Consider the following 21959-nt stretch of genomic DNA (forward strand, 5'->3'; position numbering starts at 1 on the left):
CTGCAAATGCCAGGTCGCAACCGGGATTTGGATATGGGAGCGACCCAGCATTTGTGGTGTTTAGCTGCTCAAATCGACCCAGATGATTGCCGGTTCACTGATGTCATCCAGGGGGTGGAGCATCTAGTGGGGTCGGGGAGGAGGCAGCACTGAGGTGACACTGCTGCTGCTGCCGCCTCCTCCACAGAAGTGAACGTGACCCTGGTCATTCAACCGGGATTTGGATATGGGAGCGACCCAGCATTTGTGGTGTTTAGCTGCTCAAATCGACCCAGATGATTGCCGGTTCACGGATGTCATCCAGGGGGTGGAGCAGCTAGTGGGGGTCGGGGAGGAGGCAGCACTGAGGTGACACTGCTGCTGCCGCCTCCTCCACAGAAGTGAACGTGACCCTGGTCATTCAACCGGGATTTGGATATGGGAGCGACCCAGCATTTGTGGTGTTTAGATGCTCACATCGACCCAGATGATTGCCAATTCACTGATGTCATCCGGAGTGGAGCATCTTGCGGGGGTGGGGGAGGAGGCAGCACTGAGGTGAAGCTGCTGCCTCTTCCATAGAAGTGAATGGGACCCTGGTCACTCAATCGGGGAAATTCGTTTACACTGCCTAGCAACCCGGATCCAACCTGGGAATAACACTTATTTTATCCCAGGTTGGATTGTTGAGCTGCTGGACCTGGGATATTCAAAATGGCCATTTCATAACGCACGTCGCCCTGGGTTATTTGTGCATTGTGAAAGGGGTATTCGTTTGAAAATTTGGTGGCAGACATCGCTGTGATCTTGTGTCCTAATCCTGGTTTGTGTACCTCAACCTTGGCCCTCCAGTACCCCCAACAGTTCATATTTCCCAGGTCACCCGGCAGGTGCACTAATTACTCACTGACACATTTTGAAAGATCCACAGGTGGAGCTAATGATTTCACTTGTGATTCTGGGCCTTGTTCTGGTCTGTTTGCACGGACTAGAATATTCGAAGTGCCTCCGATGGTGGGCGTATGCGCAGGGTCATTTCTGCGCATACGCTGGATGCGTGCGGCTACGGCGAACAGGGCGTTTGCTAGGCGCACGCACCCAAGCGTGGGGTGGCGGCCCGGGCAATTTGCATATGGGAACGTGTAGCGTTTCATGGGGGTTCCCGTGCAAATTTCCCGATGGTGCAGGGGGAGGCCAGCTGACCTCACCGGATGTCAGCTGCCCGCCCACATCCTCCCGAGAGCCCACGCATATGTAAGTGACTTGAAAGTCACTTTTATATGCTTGCACCTTCGACGTTCGCAGGTCGGCGAACGATGTGGGTGGATCCCACTCGGCTGCGAATGGATGTTAGTCTGTAGCATCCATTCGTAGGTGCTGCGAGGGAATCTCCCTTGTGTATGGGTGGCGGCCAGGCCAGCATTCACAGACTTGCGAATCAACCAGAATAACCCCCTCTGTGTGGAGACTTGGAAAATGTGCACTGTTGGAGGTACTTGAGGACCAAGGTTGAGAACCACTGGTGTAGGGGGTCGACCATTAATGATAGGTCAATACCTAATAATAGTCAACAATAATACAGGTTGCACGAGGGTTTCAGGTTTTTGGTGTCAATATGGACATGGTAAAATCATAGCTCGCTGCGCTTCCGCACACTGTTCAGTTCTAACTCGGATAATAGTATGAACCAAATCGGTCTAAACAAAAAACATGAAAAACTCATATTAACCCCTTACCGACGCAGCATGTTTTTGCCTTCCTGACAGAGGCCTTTTTTTCAAATCTGACATGTATCACTTAAGTGGGGATAACTTTTTTTTGCTTTTACTTATCCCAGTGATTTTGAGATTGTTTTCTCGTGACACATTGTACTTTAAGTTAGTGCTAAATTTTGGTCGATACAGTTTTTTTTTTTTTTGTGAAAAATACCAAAATGTCGTAAAAAAATGGAACATTTTGCAATTTGCAAAATGTTACATTTTCTGCTTGTGAGACAAATAATCATACCACTCAAAATAGTTAATAACTAACATAGACCATATCTAAACTTTATTATTACATCATTATTTCAACCTCCTTTAATTTTTTTGGACACTAGGGGGCAGCAGAGTCTAAATTTTGACACATAGCACAGTAAACGCTGCTTTTGGCTGTTCACGTTTGAACAGCCAATCGCAGCGATCGCCCATGGCGGGGGGCATCGCTGCCCCCCCTGGGCAATGAGGGAAGATGTCTGCTGTCAGGGACAGCAGACATCGTCCCTCTGTCACCGCGTCTCTAGACGCAGTGACACTTTGAAGTCATGACGTACATTTACGTCATGTGTCGGGAAATACATCCCGACCATGACGTAAATGTACGTCAAATGTCGGGAAGGGGTTAACCATTCTGAGGTTTTGGCCCAGGTACCAGATACTGTTTGCGTACATCTCCGATTCTGGGGCACCTGTGCATACACAGGACCTGTTTTGTGCTGGTCCTGCATCATCTCTCTCACACACACACACACACACACACACACACACACACACACTGCCACCTAAGTCAGAGCCTGTCACCATTTAGGGGCATGGAATCCAGAGACGCAGATGCTGCACTACATACATCTCTGAATAAGGCTCATAATCCTTACAGCCGCGGTGGAACATGTATGGGTCACTCTTTATTAGATACATGCGCAAATCCATAAGTGTTTCTTTTCAAATTGACAAAAACCTCTAAAATCATGTAATTTGGACCTGTCACAAAGAGCATGTACAATATTATTAATATCTTGCCTAATTCATTGACAAACTTTATTGCGACTGCAGCTTCGACAGTGCAAAATAAAATGTAAACACCGAGCAGCCCTGTAAAGTACAGAGACGCCCCAGTGACGCAACTGTGAAGGCTCAGTAACTGTGCACATTTGCAGCATGCACTCTTAGTTAATCGGCATCCCCATTACAGCAGTGTTCACCTAGTGTGCCTTGAGCTGTTCTCAAGTGTGCCCCCCAGATCTAGAGATGCCCAAACAGTTTACAGCCACCACCAGTTCAACTGTTATTTTATTTGTGTTACCTGTGGGGACCAGTGTGTTTTTTACATGGGGGCCAAAGGTTTTTTTTTTTCATGTGGGGCCAATGTGTTTTTCCCTGTGAGGATTTCATTGTGTGCCTTGGCAATTTTAAAATCTTATTAAGTGTGCCACAAGGTAAAAATAAAAGGTTGTAAGTCACTGCCATACAGCATGGCAGTTGGAACAAAGATGACACAGTACAGATTTGCAGGCGTACCCAGCAACATGTCCCAAAGATGAGCTTGACACACCTGTGTTCACCACCACTCCCCCATCAATGCCTCGCTGTCAATCACTCTGCATGTAGATAACGCTGCTGGCACGACCGACTTTGGTGCATGCATTTGATTGAAAAAACATCGCGTTCAACAGTGCTACTTTTATAGGGATCATATTGAAGGTTTAAGTAATAGAATGTTATCTAGAAGCTAAACTTGGCTGTCTGTTCGTGTAATTTTTGGGATTTGTAGCTACTTTTTAATTAGCAATGAGATTATATCAGGATCTTGTGTTAGTCTGCGTGAAAGTACCAATGTTTTTTCACTGTTCGATTTTGAGTTGGATTTGGTATTACAGTTGATTTTGACTTCAACCCTTTGCAGTCCACAATGTTTTTTGCAATTCAAACTGTATGGTTCAAATTAATTAAGTAATGTTTTTTTTTTTTAAATGGTCTACATCAGTGGTAGCCAACCCTAGCCCTCGAGAGCTACCAACAGTTCACATTTTACAGACAACCTAGCTGCTGCACAGCTGCACTCATTAATCACTGACACATTTTAAAAGATACACAGATGGAGCTAATTAGCTCACTTGTGATTCTGCGAGGAGACCTGCAAAACATGCACTGTTGGTAGCTCTCGGGGACTAGGGTTGGCTACCCCAGGTCTACAATCATGGGTCTTCAACCTGTGGCCCTCCAGATGTTGTGAAACTACATGTTCCAACATGCATTGCCACATTTTTTCCTATAAGAGTATGCAAAAAATAAAAACAGGGCATGCTGGAACATGTAGTTCCACAACATCTAGAGGGCCACAGGTTGAAGACCTGTGGTCTACATTGAATGTTGAACGATGTGAATGTTCTCATTTTAAGTGGCTCACCATTGGATCTGCTACTAGCGCTAGGGTTGTTGAGCCTGACTCGACGTTGGACCTGAAAGGGCTAATAAATCTCAAATCGCAAAATCACCCAAAATGTATCATAAGTAAATATACCCCTTGAGTTTGTGTAAGCCTATGGAGGTCCAACAGCCAGGACAGCTGTATGCTGGGGGTAGTCCTGGGCTTGCACCAATGCAGGGATTTATTTACGAAGATGGGATATTTCTATTGGTAACTATTCAGATTCTATTATCTTCTAGAAGGTGCTAAATAAATAAGTAGATTCTAATTGGTTACTATGGGCAACAGACAATCTTCAATAGAAATCACATCTTAGTAAATAAACCTGGCATCATATGGTACGCTTTGTTTTTTTGTCCCTAAGTGCTGAATGTGACCACATCCTGTGAGATGATTGGTCAGGGATTACGCTCACTCGGCTGCGTGGGTCACAGCAGTAGCAGCATCTTTAGCCACTGGATTTCAAAAGAAAATAATGTTACTTACCAAACACATTTGGGGGGTGATTCAGGTTGGCTTAGCAGCGAAATTCGTTGCTTATCGAGCACAGAAACACCCACCGTCATGGGAATTGATGTGTATGCTGACACGTGGGTGTAAAATCATTCAATGGTCGCCGACTATCGCAGATAAATGTCAGTCTCATCTGACATTTATTTGGGATGGAGATGACTCAACAGGTTCTCAGGGGAACACCCAGCGTTTCAAGCGTTCCCCTGCCCTAGCACACTCCCCACCCCTGAAAACGCCTGGCGAGTGTACTTCTGGCCGAAGGCGTTCGCACATCTTGTTTGCCCATACGCATGCACAGACCCGGCACATGGGTCCCCGAAGCGAATTCGGCTCACAGCGATCCAACCAAAATCACCCCTTTGGTTTTGGATATATTATTTATATATAAATTAATTATATTATTTAACCACTAAAACGCAGTTGCTTTGAAATGCTCTGAAACGTTGGTTTACGACAAGGGCTAGTGTTATGCTTTCAGTGGCCAGTTGTACTATTATAGCAGGAAGGTCCAAACTATGGCCCTCCAGCTAGTTCTGAAACGACACATCCCAGCATGCCTTGCCAAAGTTTTAGCATTCCCTAATAGAAAAACTGTGGCAAGGCATGATGGGACTTGGAGTTTCACAACAGCTGGAGGGACATAGTTTGGACATTTCTGTATTATAGATTCACTTTGACATATGTATAGTGTAAACTTATAAACACAAAAGTAGCACATAGGGCCAAATGTAATGCCGGACAAATGCATGGTTTTGCCTTGTAAGTGATTTTACCTTTAAAAAAAACATCCAAATTCAGAAATTGACGTAAACAAAATGTAAACAAAAAATCTAGTATGAAAACTATAGAATATGTATGTATGTCAGCAGTTTTAATGTCAACATAATCAAATATTGACATGTACAAAATGTTGATATTGGAGGTACCTCAAAACTACATAATCAACCGGATGTACTAAAGCTGTTTGTACAGTTTCAACTATACCCAATTTCATATGCGCAGAATGAGTCCCAATTCTATGCAGGTAATAAATTTGAGCCTCAAGGGGGTATTCGATTAGTTATGGTTTTTTTCTCAGATGAAAAAAAAATAATAATAATTTGATCCCCAACTATACAATTGTGGCTGTTTTCGCTGCCATTGAAGACATTTTTTCCCCAATTCCTTTTCACTTTTTTTTTTCAACAAGAAAAATGCCTCAAAAAGTATAGAAAACATCCGCAATTTCGCTGGCAAACACATGGATTGGTGCCTACTTCGCCGATCAAGGTGTTTTGTACCACTTCCGAAATTTTCTCCTAGGCAAAAAATTGTTCCTACAATCGAATAGGGCAAATTTTTGCCCCTTTCTAAGTACATCTTTCGCCCTTGCCATTTAACTTTTGGGCGGGGGGGGGGGGGGGGAAATATCATGGCCGCAAATTCACCAAAACCATTTTCGCTGCTACATGTGGATTTTCTCCGATTCTGGATTTTTCACCCAGGCGAAAAATCAGTACTGGGATTGAATAGGTTGAATCGAAATTCACCCACAAAACGGGTGAAAACTGAAAATTTTGTCTGGGATTCAATACGGGCCTTTGTTAATCTACGCCTATAATTTCTATATAATCTTACTTTGGCACAGCAGAAGTTACCTTGCAACCATCACTCATACTTACAAAGGCAACGATAATGAAAATAGGTTCTCTATACAGAATGTGTATTTACCATTTGTTTCACTGAACCGCAACAATTAAATAAATAGTTCTCTTTGAAGAGATCAGTGACTGCTGTTTATGGGCACCAGCTCCGCTATTACCGCTCTTGTGAAATGGACAAGCTGTGGCCTGTTTTTATTGCGGGATCAGCTATGGACATGAAATTATCGTACAGAGGAAAGGAGAGACGAGGCACAGGAATAAGGATGTATCTGTCCAATATAAAATAAGACCCCAGTATCAGCACTGCTGTGTTGTCTCATCATGCTGACCCCACATCTTCAGCATTTCTTGGGGGCTCTTCTGATGTACCAAGAGGAGATGCTTTTCAGCGCAGTTTGAAAGTGGCTTCACTGCTGGTATGTTGAATGTCTTAAATCCTGGGTGCCCCATCGGGCGCACGCCCAGAGCCATGAAACACATTCCCGTGTAGACGTCATCAATGGGAAATGGAACCACAAAATGGGACACCAAGTAGAGCCATGGTGTCAATGATCCAGAAAACACATATCCTCCACCGCCAGCATATGGTGGATAAAAGCCAACAAAGAAAGATGGGGGAATGTAGTATTTACTCTTCGGGTCTCTGTAGGGTTTGGCCGACTTCACCACGTGACCCATGTAGAGGGAGTGATGCCGATGGCTGTGCAGTAATGACAGAACATGCACTATTTTGGGAGTTTGTGCAAATACATCATCATCCCCTTTCAGTATGTAATTGGCTGCAGTGCAATGGGTGTTCGCCCACCCCAAAAAGAGTTGATCTTTAAGAGTCAAGTTGAAAAAGGTATCCACAAAGTCCCACTGGAGAAGGTCATGTGAATGCTCATTCTCATACTCCAGGAGAGGGGAAAGATCAGGCCCCAGAGCTGTGCCTAGAAGAAAAACCAGTCTTACGTACTTCCCCCCATAACTCTTCTCTTCTCCCCAACTGTCCCTTATTGCTTGTCGCTGGGCAAAGTTCTGTGGAGAAGACTTGATGGCCAGAAGAAGGAAAGTCCTGTTTTGTGGACATTTGTCTGGCTGACCTATGATGAGTCTATGGTTGCGGCACTGACTATGAGACAGGAAGCTCTGTAAGAGATCTGGGTAGGCTTCCGGTGCTTTAGTTTGTTTTGTTGCTTCGCTACATGTCCATGCCTTAGGACCCTTCAAGTCCAACAACTGCAGTTGTTCAACATTCCAATATGCTCCACACTTGATAACGGCTTTTCGTAATTTCTGTGCCAAGTTATGGAGGGTTGCCATGGATAACTCCTCATCTGCTTTTAGGGGTTCAAGCATGGCCAGTAGGTTCTTGTCTGGTTCTGGAGAGATGTACATTGAGTGGTCAATGAGTTGGGGAGACATATAAGTCATGTCCACGTAAATCTTGAGGGCAAGCAACGTAAGGAGGGCGATGACCGAGATGCTCACCTTCCGGCATCTCATCATGGTTGGAGGCTGTGTGAGAAAGACAACATTGGTGTAAATCTAGATGCACTGCAGGTAACATATTTTAGGATACATTTACTAAAGCCTCTAAAAACTAAAAAAAAAATTAAAAATGATGTTGCCCATAGCGACCAGATTTTCTTTCTATAATTTCTCTATTACATCCTAGAACATGATCGAAAGAATCTGATTGGTTGCTTTAGGCAATATCCCCTCTTTTCATTTTTAGAAGCTTTAATAAATGTACCCCTTTGTGTATATTTAGATGTAAAGTGTCCATATCGCCTACTATACTCAACTCCCACACAGGATGCAACCTATTGGTTCTCAAGGAACATGTGACCTCCATGAGTCACGGAATGCTTATGTGATGTCACAGAATTGGTAATGTTACAGGTACAAAGGGGCCGATTCAGATCCCTTCCCCGATGTTTGCGGCATTAGCATGTGCAAATACCGCCGTGAGCGAGCGGCTTCGGCGAGCATGGGAGGCAGCAGGGGAACGCAGGTGTGTCGATGCCTCCTCAGGGCGGGTGGATGACATCACATGACGTCAGCACCCGTCACGATTTTGGAGAACAGCGGCTATCTGAAAGGTAAGAATTCTCCTCCGTTCAGCCGCAGCCTACCTGTTCGCCCCAGGTTTGAATCACGCCCAAAATGTAAATCGCACTGCAGAGTATGTTGGCAATATAATAACAATTGCAGGAACACACATGACATTAATATACACAAACACACAGAGATGAAGGATGTTAGGGGTTCAGTATGATTATCACACATTCAAAATACCAACGGTCAAACTACAGACAAGCATTGGCAGACAGTCAAAATGTCAACATGTCAAAAACCCAACCCGGTGGGGATGTTTTTTGCCATCTATGTTGACATAGGTCAACATGGACACCATATACTGTAAGTGTACCGCGTCCCCTCGAATGGTTCGCGTGGGAACACGATTATAAACGACTCTATGCCCACTTGGATCGTGAAGTAAGAACAAGTCCGTTTTAAAGAAAAAAAAATCATGAAAAGCTCATGTCGACTCTTTGACATGTTGACATTTTAAATGTTGACGATGTGTCTGTATTTTGACTGCCAGCGTTTGACTGTAAATTGACCGTCTCCCAAATGTTCGTGCAATGTCGCAATTTTGTGTTTTATTTTCATATTAACTTTCTTTTTATATGTGAAGATCGATACATAAATGTTGCAGAAAATCTAGATACATAAATAAGACCCATATATCATATTTGCACACTCAATTGGTACAAACAAATGACGGGAGTGTGTGTGTGTGTTTGTGTGTGGGGGGGGGGTCCGGCGGCAGCTGCTGACACACGGGGAGCTGTCCACTGCCTAACGCCAAGCAAATGCAAGTCATCCGACATGCTGCGGTGCGATACATCACAATCCATCACAGTAATAAAGGTTGGTTTAAATAATGTACACAGCAAAAAAAAAAAAGCCAATGAATTATTCTTATGTGGACCCATCTCCGCTTACTGCACATCCATGGGACGGAACACTCTGGCAGTAGAGCTACAGGTCTCAGGGCAGACACATACATTACTAAGACAGGAGTTATATTTCAGATGGGATGTTGCTACGGGCAACCAATCAGAATCTACTTATTTCAAAAAGATAATAGAGCACCTTCAAAAAGATAATAACTGATTGGTTTCCCATAGCAACATTCCATCTTTAATAAAACTCCTATTTTACTCAATAATCCCCATGGAGACTGTACTGTACTGCAGCGCACTCAATTTAGATCGGCTGAGATTATTATTATTACATATTATTTATAAGGCGCCACAAATGGTTTGCAGCGCCGTACATACAGCACACAGAACTCATATCGCAAATTTTAAGAAAGTAACTAATCCGGACCACTAAGCTAACAGCTATGGTTCCAATGGGGGCAGAAAGCGGGATATCTGTAGCTCCATATATAACATGCAGAGACCCCAGAGCCTGGCGTTAGCAACGGTCTCTCCTGTCACTCACACGGCTTACCTTCCAGGGACAGTCTAGAGATAATTCCAGCATCGGCTCGGTGAACTGTCTCCTCACCACTCCCTGCCCGCTGCCTCCTCCTGTTTACATGATTACAGTAGCAGATGCAGCAGTCTCTCTCTCTCTCGCTCTCTCCCATTCGCCGCCTCCCAAGGAAGTTTATTATTCAGAATAACCCAATATTCTCAGTAGAGCTAAATTATTCAGCACTGAATGAACCTTGGTTATAGAGTAATCTCTTCCATAATGCAATGTACTGGAAGACAGAGATTGATAGATTTGCATCACCAAAGTGTGCTAATTACAGTGATGCGTGCAGCGGGTCTCATGGTAATTACTGTGTGACAGCTACATGGTACTTTAAAAGGAAGCGGATAAAAAAAAAATGACTCCATAAAATATGTAAACAGGCCAATAAAAGGCGAACCGCATGCAAAACTAAAATAGGAGCTTCAATGATTTCATATTTACCATGAATTCGGCGTTCGCCTGATGCACAATTACTGTAGGGGATAACGACGTTCTCCTCTAGCCTCTTACGATTGGCCTGTTTGAGACATGAATGGGAGGTTTATGTCGGAGGCGTGTCGGCACCTGTTCTGCGTGTCTGAAACAGACCGCTAGTAAGAGATTAGTGGAGATGGGGTCTGACCGTTACAGGCATCAAGGTTACCGGGCAAATGGCGCATACATTTTAAATAGGTCATATTGGGGCAGATGTATTAAACCTGGTGAAGAGTCCCCCTAACTGTCATTTTTCATACATAGTTGATTGGCTCTGGTGCGTTATTACCTTCTACTTTATCTCCACCAGGCTTAATACATCTGCTCCTTAGTGTACTAAATCACTGTGCTCCACCCCATATTGTACTAAAATATGTTGACGACAATCGGTGTACTGGTGTTAAATATATTTTATTGGAGTCCACTGGGGAACACTGCGACCATGGGAGAAGGGGGTTAAACAGGGGGTTATACAGGTTGAGCCAGGAGTAATAGACACAGCTTGAATTTTGAAAAAAAATAGTCTTCTCCCGCCCTAGAACGCCTCTCATCAGGAAACTCCATTAAATATGTTGCACTGCAGGTGGGGCAGATGTAACATGTGCACAGAAAGTTATCCAACATGAAAACATATGAATTAGAATAATGAATTTACAGTTAATACAAAAATTCTGCTTCTCATTGGTCTATTGGGGACACCAACCGCAGGGACTTTCTAAAACAGCTCTAAGAGAGGGTATGCTCTAAATTTACTTCAGTCCAGAACTAGTCCCTTAAGCTGGGTACACATATATACAACTGTCGGGCTGTTCTTCCGTTCTGGGTCGGACAGCCGTTTAATTGTATATGTGTGTACGCTGTCCCGTACGAGCGATAAACGGCAAAAAACTGTCTTGACCGTCCATACTCGGTCGGTCGACGGTTCTTTGCTGTTTAATTTTCATCCGACAGGACGGCCCCATATCGGTACAAACGTGCAGTGTGTACGCACGTTCGACCGATATGCTGCCGTCCTTGCGACTACACTGCCAAAGCTGGAACGCCCATGTGGGCGTTCCAGCTTTGACTAAAAAAAAAAACCCGGCGTGGGGTCCCCCCCACAGCCGTAACCAGCACCAGGCTGAAAGAGCCGGGGCTGGTATTAAAAAAATCAGGAAACCCGACAAATAGGGCTTCGCTGATTTTTTTAAACCAGCCCCAGGTTCCGGGGCTGGTTCCCAAAATACGGGGGACAAAATGACCAGGGGTCCCCCGTATTTTAAGAACCAGCCCCAGGCCAAACCAGCCAGCGGGGTAATGCCACAGCCGGGGGACACTTATTATATAAGGTCCCGCGGCCAAAGCATTCAGCCCTCTGACCGGTCAGCCTGGCCAGGGGTCCTGGGGGAGTGGGGACCCCCCCAATAAAGGGGTCCCCCCCCTCCAGGACTTACCTGACCAGGCTGAAGCCTGGTGCTGTCCTCGATGCCCCTGGGCGGTGGGCATTGAGCTGATTTCAGTGTAAAAAATAGATGAAAAAGTCTCCCCCCGGCTGTGGCATTACCCTGCTGGCTGGTTTGGCCTGGGGCTGGTTCTTAAAATACGGGGAACCCCTAGTCATTTTGTCCCCCGTATTTTGGGAACCAGCCCCGGACCTGGAGCCTGGGGCTGGTTTTAAAAAATCAGCGAAGCCCTATCTGGTGGGTTTCCTGATTTTTTAATACCAGCCCCGGCTCTTCAGCCTGGTGCTGGTTGCAGCCGTGGGGGGGGGGTTAGCGTCAAAATTTTAGTCGGCTGGTAGGGTGCCTAAAATTTAGACGCAAACCCGTCTATATAGAACTTTAGGCACCCTGCCGGCTGACTAAAATTTTGACGCTAACCCGTCTATATAGAACTTTAGTCAGCCGGCAGGGTGACTAAACTTCTATATAGACGGGTTACTGCGTCTACATTTTAGTCACCCTTTTACTCAATAAAAAAAAAAAAACGAAGTGGGGTCCCCCCCCCCACGGCTGCAACCAGCACCAGGCTGAAGAGCCGGGGCTGGTATTAAAAAAATCAGGAAACCAACCAGATAGGGTTTCGCTGATTTTTTAAAACCAGCACCGAGAAAGTCGGCTCCTGATTTGCCAGAAATCATTTTGAGCAGAGACGCAGAGGAAGAAGGATCTCTGCGTCTCTAGTATACAGCGGAGGCAGAGCGGGTACCACAGCAGCCGGGAGCAGCGCATCTTGAAGTGAAGATGCCGAGGTGGTCGCCACAGGAGCAGGTGAGTAGGATTTCCTTCCACAGGTACCCCTTTGGATTACTACGGATCCAGGACCCCGAACTCTTCAGCCCTGGAGCCCCAGACCCGGACCAGCCCCGGAACCAAGCCACCGGACCCAGGGACCTACCTACGGGATCAAGATAGGTAAGTATCAGTGTGTTTGTGTAATGTATGTATTAAACTTTTATTTTTCTAATGTGTCAGTGTGTATTTATTTAACTATTTTTTTTTTTTGTGAAACTACAAGTGCCAGCGGGCCCTTTAATGTGGTTCTCCAAGTCCCAGCATGCGGGGGAGGCTTGCTGGGACTCATAGTTCCACAGGAAAAGACAATAGGTTTCTCATCTATTTTTTACACTGAATCAGCCCGGTGGCCACCGCACAGGGCCACCGGGGACAGCACCAGGCTTCAGCCTGGTCAGGTAAGTCCTGGAGGGGGGGACCCCTTTATTGGGGGGGGTCCCCACTCCCCCAGGACCCCTGGCCAGGCTGACCGGTCAGAGGGCTGAATGCTTTGGCCGCGGGACCTTATATAATAAGTGTCCCCCGGCTGTGGCATTACCCTGCTGGCTGGTTTGGCCTGGGGCTGGTTCTTAAAATACGGGGGACCCCTGGTCATTTTGTTCCCCGTATTTTGGGAACCAGCCCCGGACCTGGAGCTGGTTTTAAAAAATCAGCGAAGCCCTATTTGTTTCCTGATTTTTTACTACCAGCCCCGGCTCTTTCAGCCTGGTGCTGGTTACGGTTGTGGGGGGGACCCCACAACGTTTTTTTTTTTTAATACTGTAGGTAAAAGGGTGACTGCTATAATTATGCCCTAACCCAGCCCATTATGATAATTTTAGTCACATGTGACGTGTCAATAGACCAAATCGAGACAGTGTGTACGGTGGTACAATCTTTTTCTTGCGACTGTTTGGACGGGAGTACATCAGACGTCGCAAGTAAAATTGTACAGGTGTGTACGCGCGTGTCGGCTGTTGTTTGTGGACGGTCCGACGGGAGTACGGTCGGCCGAACGGTTGCATAGATGTGTACCCAGCTTTAGTCCCTTTGGATGTAAAAATATTGAAATGGTAAAGTGGACCTTGATATTCACAGGAACAAATATCCAGAACATATATTTGGTATATATATGGGGTGGAGCACAGTGATTTAGTACACTAAGAAACAGATGTAGTAAGCCTGGTGGAGATAAAGTAGAAGGTAATATATATATATTTGCCTGGCAATTATCTGCAGTGATCCACTCAGCACAGGTTTGTTAGTTGCTGGCCAACCAGTCTACTGGTTGTCAACAGGTCATATAGCTTCCTAATAGTGAAGTCCTATTCCGGTACCACTGTACCAGGGAACGCCTCTTTCAGCTCTAAGTTGTGATGGGCGACTCCCGATGAGGCGGATGACCATCAGCCACTAGAAAAAGGATGATTTGACAAAACAGATCATGTTAAATATCCACATGTTAAATATTTAACTTCTTCCAAGTTGTAAAACTTTGTCCCCAGAACCTTCTGGAGATCCAGGAGATAATGTAATATTCTCTGATCTAGGATTTTCTTTTCAACTGGCAGGAATCGAATAGCAGTACCCAATACTATTGATTGGGCAGAGCAAAGTTTGACCTCTTGCAACGTCTTAGCCATCCATGGGGTAGATGTGTGAAGCAGTGATAAGGGAGGAGAAGTGAGCCAGGGGAGAGGTGGTCCATGGCAACCAATCAGCACTGAAGTCCCATCTATAATTTGCATAATATAAATTATACAGAGCAGCTGATTGGTTGCCATGGGCCACTTCTCCTCCCTTATCACTGCTTCAAAAATCTACCCCGTGTGACTCCAGAGTGTGAGCAGAGCCACCTGTAAGTGGAACTAGAGAAGGGTCAAGAGTCCCACTTTACGTAGCAGCTTGTCCAACTAGAGAACCACTTCTACTCCCCTGGAATTTAGGAGGGCACTATTACTGACATAATCTATGTGACTACACTTAGGATGGGCACACACTAGACAATACACTCCATGAACGATATTGTTAATGATTTCCATAGAACTTGCGGGTAAATGATAAAGTTCATACACCCCGAATTATATCATGAACGATATCATTCAGCGATGTCACTCCCTGCTTAGAACATGCAGTCGTTGACGACAACATTGAGCTGCATGTACAGAGGACCTGTTAGCAACCTGTGGGAGCATGCATCGTTACAGATTTAATTATGGCATTTTAGATCTACAATGGCTGACTAATCCACTAATGGCTGACAGTCAAATGGTCGACAGGGCCCAAAGGTCGACAGTTAAAAGGTCGACAGGGCCCGGTACTTGTGTATTTTGGCGGGGCCCATCGCATCGCATACCATAACGCATACGATGGTATGCGATGCGTCGCGATATCGTACGACAGTGCACGATGGCATACAATTTTAAAATTGTATGCCATTGTACATGGCATACAATGCCATACGATTAAACATTGTATAAGCACCCTAATGGGTGCTTATACAATGTTAAGCACCCTAATGGGTGCTTACAATGTTAAATGCACCCCCACGCCACCCCCCCAGTATAAACGTGAACCCGAAGCGTGGCGAGCGCAGCGAGCCCGCGAGGGGCGGCGGTACGCGTCCTACGACCTTTTCATACCCCCACTATCCACGTCGGCGTGGAGTTGAGAATAGAACAGTGTGGCGAGCGCAGCGAGCCACCGAGCCCGAAGCGTGACGAGCGCAGCGAGCCCCACGAGGGGACGCGGATACCTGTGAAGCCCGCGAAGGGACGCGTTTACCTGTGAAGGTATCCGCGTCCGCTCGCCACGCTTCGGGCTCGCTGCGCTCGCCACACTATTCTATTCTCAACTCCACGCCGACGTGGATAGTGGGGGTATGAAAAGGTCGTAGGACGCGTACCGGCTGCGCTCGCCACGCTTCGGGTTCACGTTTATATAGTTGGGGGGTGGCGTGGGGGTGCATTTAACATTGTAAGCACCCATTAGGGTGCTCAAAAGCACCCTTTAGGGTGCTTATACGATTTTTGATCGTATAGGGGGTCAAAATCGCGTTGCATGGCATGCGATGCGATACGTTCATCGTACGACGGACATCGGGGGCGCCGCCAAAATACACAAGTACCCAGGGCCCAAAAGTCGACAGTCAAAAGGAAAACAGGGTCAAAAGGTCAACAGTGAAAAGGTCGACATGGTCAAAAGGTCGACAGTGAAAAGGTTGACATTCAAAAGATGGACACGGAAAAGGTAGACGTGCATTTTTCATGTTTTTGTTGTCTATGCCGACATAGGTGGATAGATCTAAGTGTCATAGTTCGCCATGCCTCGGGCTTGGTGCCTCGCTGTGCTCGGCACACTACTATATTCTCCCTCCACGCCGTAGTGGATGGTAGGGTATGAAATACCGCCTGTCAGCTCAAAATTTTATAAAAAAAAAGGCATGTCAACCTTTTTTATGTCGACCTATTGACCACGTCGACCTTTTGACTGTTGACCTAGAGTCAATCTATCATGAGTTCAGATACCTTACGATATAATGCGCACACACTAGAACAGGGGTCCTCAAACTTTTTTACTCTGGGACCCCATCAAACAATAAAAATAATGACAGGAACCCAGCAAGTGACTGCAGAAGGTCATCACATCACACGTGTAGTCAGAAGACAGCACATACATGGCAGCATTGTGGAGGCACAGAGAGATGGGAGGAGTCTGATATACCATAACCCATCACATCACACGTGTAGTCAGAAGACAGCACATACATGGCAGCATTGTGGAGGCACAGAGTGATGGGAGGAGTCTGATATACCATAACCCATCACATCACACGTGTAGTCAGAAGACAGCACATACATGGCAGCATTGTGGAGGCACAGAGTGATGGGAGGAGTCTGATATACCATAACCCATCACATCACACGTGTAGTCAGAAGACAGCACATACATGGCAGCATTGTGGAGGCACAGAGAGATGGGGGGAGTCTAATATACCATAACCCATCACATCACACGTGTAGTCAGAAGACAGCACATACATGGCAGCATTGTGGAGGCACAGAGTGATGGGAGGAGTCTGATATACCATAACCCATCACATCACACGTGTAGTCAGAAGACAGCACATACATGGCAGCATTGTGGAGGCACAGAGAGATGGGGGGAGTCTAATATACCATAACCCATCACATCACCTGTGTAGTCAGCACACAGCACATACATGGCAGCATTGTGGGGGCACAGAGTGATGGGAGGAGTCTGATATACCATAACCCATCACACCACACGTGTAGTCAGCAGACAGCACATACATGGCAGCATTGTGGAGGCACAGAGAGATGGGGGGAGTCTAATATACCATAACCCATCACATCACCTGTGTAGTCAGCACACAGCACATACATGGCAGCATTGTGGAGGCACAGAGTGATGGGAGGAGTCTGATATACCATAACCCATCACATCACATGTGTAGGCAGCAGACAGCACATACATGGCAGCATTGTGGAGGCACAGAGTGATGGGAGGAGTCTGATATACCATAACCCATCACATCACATGTGTAGTCAGCAGACAGCACATACATGGCAGCATTGTGGAGGCACAGAGAGATGGGAGGAGTCTGATATACCATAACCCATCACATCACACGTGTAGTCAGAAGACAGCACATACATGGCAGCATTGTGGAGGCACAGAGTGATGGGAGGAGTCTGATATACCATAACCCATCACATCACACGTGTAGTCAGAAGACAGCACATACATGGCAGCATTGTGGAGGCACAGAGAGATGGGGGGAGTCTAATATACCATAACCCATCACATCACCTGTGTAGTCAGCACACAGCACATACATGGCAGCATTGTGGGGGCACAGAGTGATGGGAGGAGTCTGATATACCATAACCCATCACACCACACGTGTAGTCAGCAGACAGCACATACATGGCAGCATTGTGGAGGCACAGAGAGATGGGGGGAGTCTAATATACCATAACCCATCACATCACATGTGTAGTCAGCAGACAGCACATACATGGCAGCATTGTGGAGGCACAGAGAGATGGGAGGAGTCTGATATACCATAACCCATCACATCACACGTGTAGTCAGAAGACAGCACATACATGGCAGCATTGTGGAGGCACAGAGTGATGGGAGGAGTCTGATATACCATAACCCATCACATCACACGTGTAGTCAGAAGACAGCACATACATGGCAGCATTGTGGAGGCACAGAGTGATGGGAGGAGTCTAATATACCATAACCCATCACATCACATGTGTAGTCAGCAGACAGCACATACATGTCAGTATTGTGGAGGCACAGAGTGATGGGAGGAGTCTAAAATAACAGAAAATTCAACAGATATTTCAGACTCATTGAATCACTGACTGAGATTAGAAAAATCATCAGCATGATGGTCAGCAACATGGAGTCGCGACCCCATGCTGAGAAGGTCGGGACCCAGAATTTGAGAACCGCTGCACTAGACGATATGAATGATCCTGTTCTTCTGGTGTGTGCCTTGCTTTAGCATTGTAGCCAGCCTGAAAGGGAGAGAAATTGCCAGTGGAGACCCTTGAACAAGCAGAAGTCAATGTTTTTTCCCCAAACTTGAAGTTATAGAATAATATGTGTTCAAGACTCTATTACAGAAACCGTCCGGAATAATATCCCAAGCCCTCCTTATCTCCCAGAATTGCGATCACCACTCATGAGAAGATTCAGAAGGAATGGGATCATTGATGTCCAATGTTTTTTGTCCTGCCTCTCTAGGGAGGGAATCGCTTTAGGTTGATGATGTACCCTTGCCCCATTAGAACGGTCATCCTGGTATTAGAATTGGCCACTGATCCCGGAAGGAAAGACAGTGATCAGGATGATGAGTCATTGATTGGATTGTCCTTTCTGCTTCCCAGGATCTGAGCCAGAATGTGCTTTTAGCAACAAGCACTGAAGCCAAATTTGTGCTGCCTCATGGGGTTCCATCACTCAGATATAGAAACGCCTCTGTGGATGGACTAGGTAAGCAATTCAGGCTTTAATCACCCATTGTGTTACTGCCCTATTTACCCAGGCAGGGGCCAGAGTGTCTTTTTAGGGTTGCAAAGATTGCGATATTGAAGTCAGGAGTCTTTAACGCTACGGAGTAGAAGTATACTCTGAAATCCTCTCCAATTTGGATAAGCTGGGTCAGATTTTTACAGACTTCTTTGTAGAAGGTGGTTCCACAGGCGCGCAAGAGATATGATCTAAAATCTCCTGAGGGAAGAGACTGAGGAGAATGATTTTCTGTAATTGTTAACAAAAAATAAAAATCTATATTCCAGAAATTAAACTAATTCCCGGCACCTGCCAAATCTATGACTGCGCCCCATTGATAGCAAACAGAACAACCACCCCCTACATACAGTACTGCCTTCACAATAGACCCAACTTCTTTAACCAAGTGTTGGTGCACTGGTTCTTTAGAGAGTCTCTGCTCTCCCAATATATTATTTTCGCAACAAACACTTGAGCCTTACACAGCTTTTGGCCACCCATTTGGAGGGCCAGCAACTGACTCATCTACTAACATCTGACTAATTTCCCAGAGCTCATTTTTTGAACCCCATTACCAACCTCTTCCACCTCCTACCTCGCTCCCACCGAACCCTGGTAATATGATGCAAGTGTTTGCCCATTACTATATTATATAATCTTCTTCCCATGAAAATATTCAACTTGTAAATATTGTTTGTCATACTGTGTATATTAGGGTGGTCGCAAGAAATCAATGTTCAAATTTCTTTTGGGGACCTCCTAATAAGTTGCCAATTGGTATAAAAATGAGGTTGTCAAAGTTTCAGCTTGAGCGGATAACATTAAGACCTGCCTCATCAGCCCTAAAGTTATGAAACAAAAAAACAAAATATGTGCTTTTTTTTTTTTTTTGCCCTAAAATCATTACGGTTTGTCCAAGGACTCTAGATTTGGTCTTATTTCTTAGACAATGTTCCTGGCTTCAATTCTGATTTCATTTTACAGAACCGGAAGAGTTCAAAACCCATAAAATCAGCTTTTTTCCGGAATGTGTCAAAAATTAACTAAACACAATAGTTTTTGTTTTTTATCGGGTTTTTTTGTATCATTTTTGTTTCACCTATATTTAGGTGCAGGGTGTGGCACCCCAAAAACTATCATAAGCTAGGAAGCCCAGTGTGGCACGCCAGTGAAATATACCTGCGCAGGTATATGTAACCAATATCTCTGAATTCTATTTCAGGATTGGTTACTAATACTATTCAGTGTGCTGGGGGAACCAATGTCTTGTTACTTACTCAGTATTAACCCCTCCCTTGCATGCACCTGAATGGTATTACTGAACTAATTTGAGCATCTACCACTATCTGTATGTATGTTGTGAGAGGCTGAGAGGAGCTTGCATTAGGCGGAGATGCAGGTCCTGATATGCCACATGGAGTAGTCTGGGGTTGCTCCAAGGTAGGTAGCTCAGTTCAGATATATCAAGTAAGGAGCCATTATCATGTGGTTCCTTGCTGGTTAATCGTAGACCCAATTTAGGGTAACGGTGGTGTGGGGTGCGGTGCCCCTGGACTGATTGGGCTGGGTGGCTTTAGTGCGGCATGCCCTTACATTCTATTAACACTTTTCCCTCACTAACACTATCTTTCTCTTATTTTAATTGCATTCCATTTTTTATTTTATCTCTCTCTCTTTATATATAGCTTCGGCTTCCTATCACTAATTATTAACACTATAGTATTTCACTGGCGTGCCGCACTGGGCTTCCTAGCTTATGATAGTTTTTGGGGTGCCACACACTGCACCTAGATATAGCGCTAGGGACCCCCAATATACAGAGAAGCCTTGACGTAGCTTGGGGGCATAGCATACACCTGCGCAGGTATATGTAACCAATATCTCTGAATTCTATTATCATGTAGTGTTCAAGATTGGTTACTAATACTATTCAGTGTGCTGGGGGAACCAATGTCTTGTTACTTACCCAGTATTAACCCCTCCCTTGCATGCACCTGAAAAGTATTACTGAACTAATTTGAGCATCTACCACTATCTGTATGTTCTATGGGGTATCGCCAGCTTTTATACCCCCCGCAGCAAAAACCCGGCGTGCGGGTTTTCCTGCATATGAAAATGTGGGAAAACCCCCATAACGGGGTTTTTACCGCATTTTCGGCTTAGCACATCCTGCCCATGGCCAATTACTGTGTGTTCTAGAATCTGCAAACCAGACAATCTCTGTAACTGCACAGACAATGGAACAACAAAAAATATTGTATACCCACAAGCATTGTAATTACAAACTTGGGCTTTCTCTTTTCTTTCTTTTCCGTTTAACCAGACTGAGCCACCGCCAGGCGTGGCCGGACACAGCTAGTGTTTACTTACTATAAATGAATTATGTTTGTTTGAACCTCACTCAGTTACCGGTCCAGTCGGTGACCTTCCCTTGTGTGTGGTGTGAGTATATACTATTTCGCTGCCTAGGTGACACCGCCTTACACTTGTGTTCTTATAGATACTGATGTAAGGGATGTGGTTCAAAAGATCGACAGTCAATATATGGTCAACATACATAAAGTCGACAGAGTCAAAGGGCCGGCATGGAATTGGGCGACACAAATGTTTTCTTTTTGTTTTTAGGTCTAATTTTGTATATGTACCTACAGTGGAAACATGTAACCTTACTTGCTCACGTGGCTTCGGGATACGTGTCCCGCTCCGCTACTGCAGGTTCCCATTGCTAATCCTAGTCTACGTGGATTAAAAAGAAAATTAACCCAAAAAACCCCCCCCAAAACATGTGTCGACCTTTCATGTCGCTCTTTTGTACCCGTTGACACAATGCATGTTGACCATATGCTATAGAACTACTGACTGTTGATCTATCACCGGGAACCTGGTGCGGGTGGATACAAACCATTACAAACGGGTATGGGTCATTAGGTCGACCTGCCCAAGGTCGACATGCATTGGGTCGACGGCTGAAGTCTGACATGGCTTAGGTCGATACCTGAAATAGGTCGACATGCCTAAGGTCGACACAGATGGAAGGTCTACACAAGCACATCAACAATGGCTAGGTCGATAGTTAAAAGGTCGGCATGGGTTTTTCACTTTTTTTTGTCCTGACTGTCGACATTGTATCGGTGCACCGCTGCGCTCGCCATGCTTCGGGCACTATTCTATTCTCCCTCTACGCCCTAATGGATGGTATAGAATGTAGAAGTTTTGACTGTCGACCTAGCTATTGTCAACCTAAAGCTTGTGTCGACCTTAGCCTTCTCGACCTTCAGTGGGCTACCCAATGCATGTGAACCTTAGGTGTGACCGTATA

General features: G+C 45.5%; 1 protein-coding gene across 10 annotated transcripts in view; it reads right to left on the reverse strand.

The window, feature by feature from the left end:
* Positions 1-2614: 2614 nt before the first annotated feature.
* The window catches only part of LOC146036066 (distal membrane-arm assembly complex protein 2-like), a 51273-nt gene continuing 31928 nt past the window's right edge, over positions 2615-21959 (reverse strand). For 4 of the 10 annotated variants that reach the window (XR_014460764.1, XR_014460761.1, XR_014460765.1 and 1 more), the window contains exons 7-8: positions 10302-10377; positions 7681-7820 (exon numbers count right to left, since the gene is read on the reverse strand). Coding sequence is in view for 5 of the 10 variants with exons in the window: in XM_083159836.1 (XP_083015962.1) it covers positions 6618-7820; positions 9831-9863 (1236 nt within the window). In the remaining 5 variants the exon portion in view is untranslated. Of the gene's footprint in view, positions 7821-9830; positions 10087-10301; positions 10378-13377; positions 14000-17634; positions 18860-21959 lie in introns of those variants that run through there. The other 6 variants (XM_083159836.1, XR_014460762.1, XM_083159837.1 and 3 more) reach the window with 6 other exon arrangements.

This window comes from Crinia signifera, chromosome 9 (assembly GCF_055691185.1).
Source record: "Crinia signifera chromosome 9, ASM5569118v1, whole genome shotgun sequence".
In the NCBI taxonomy this organism is placed as follows: domain Eukaryota; kingdom Metazoa; phylum Chordata; class Amphibia; order Anura; family Myobatrachidae; genus Crinia; species Crinia signifera.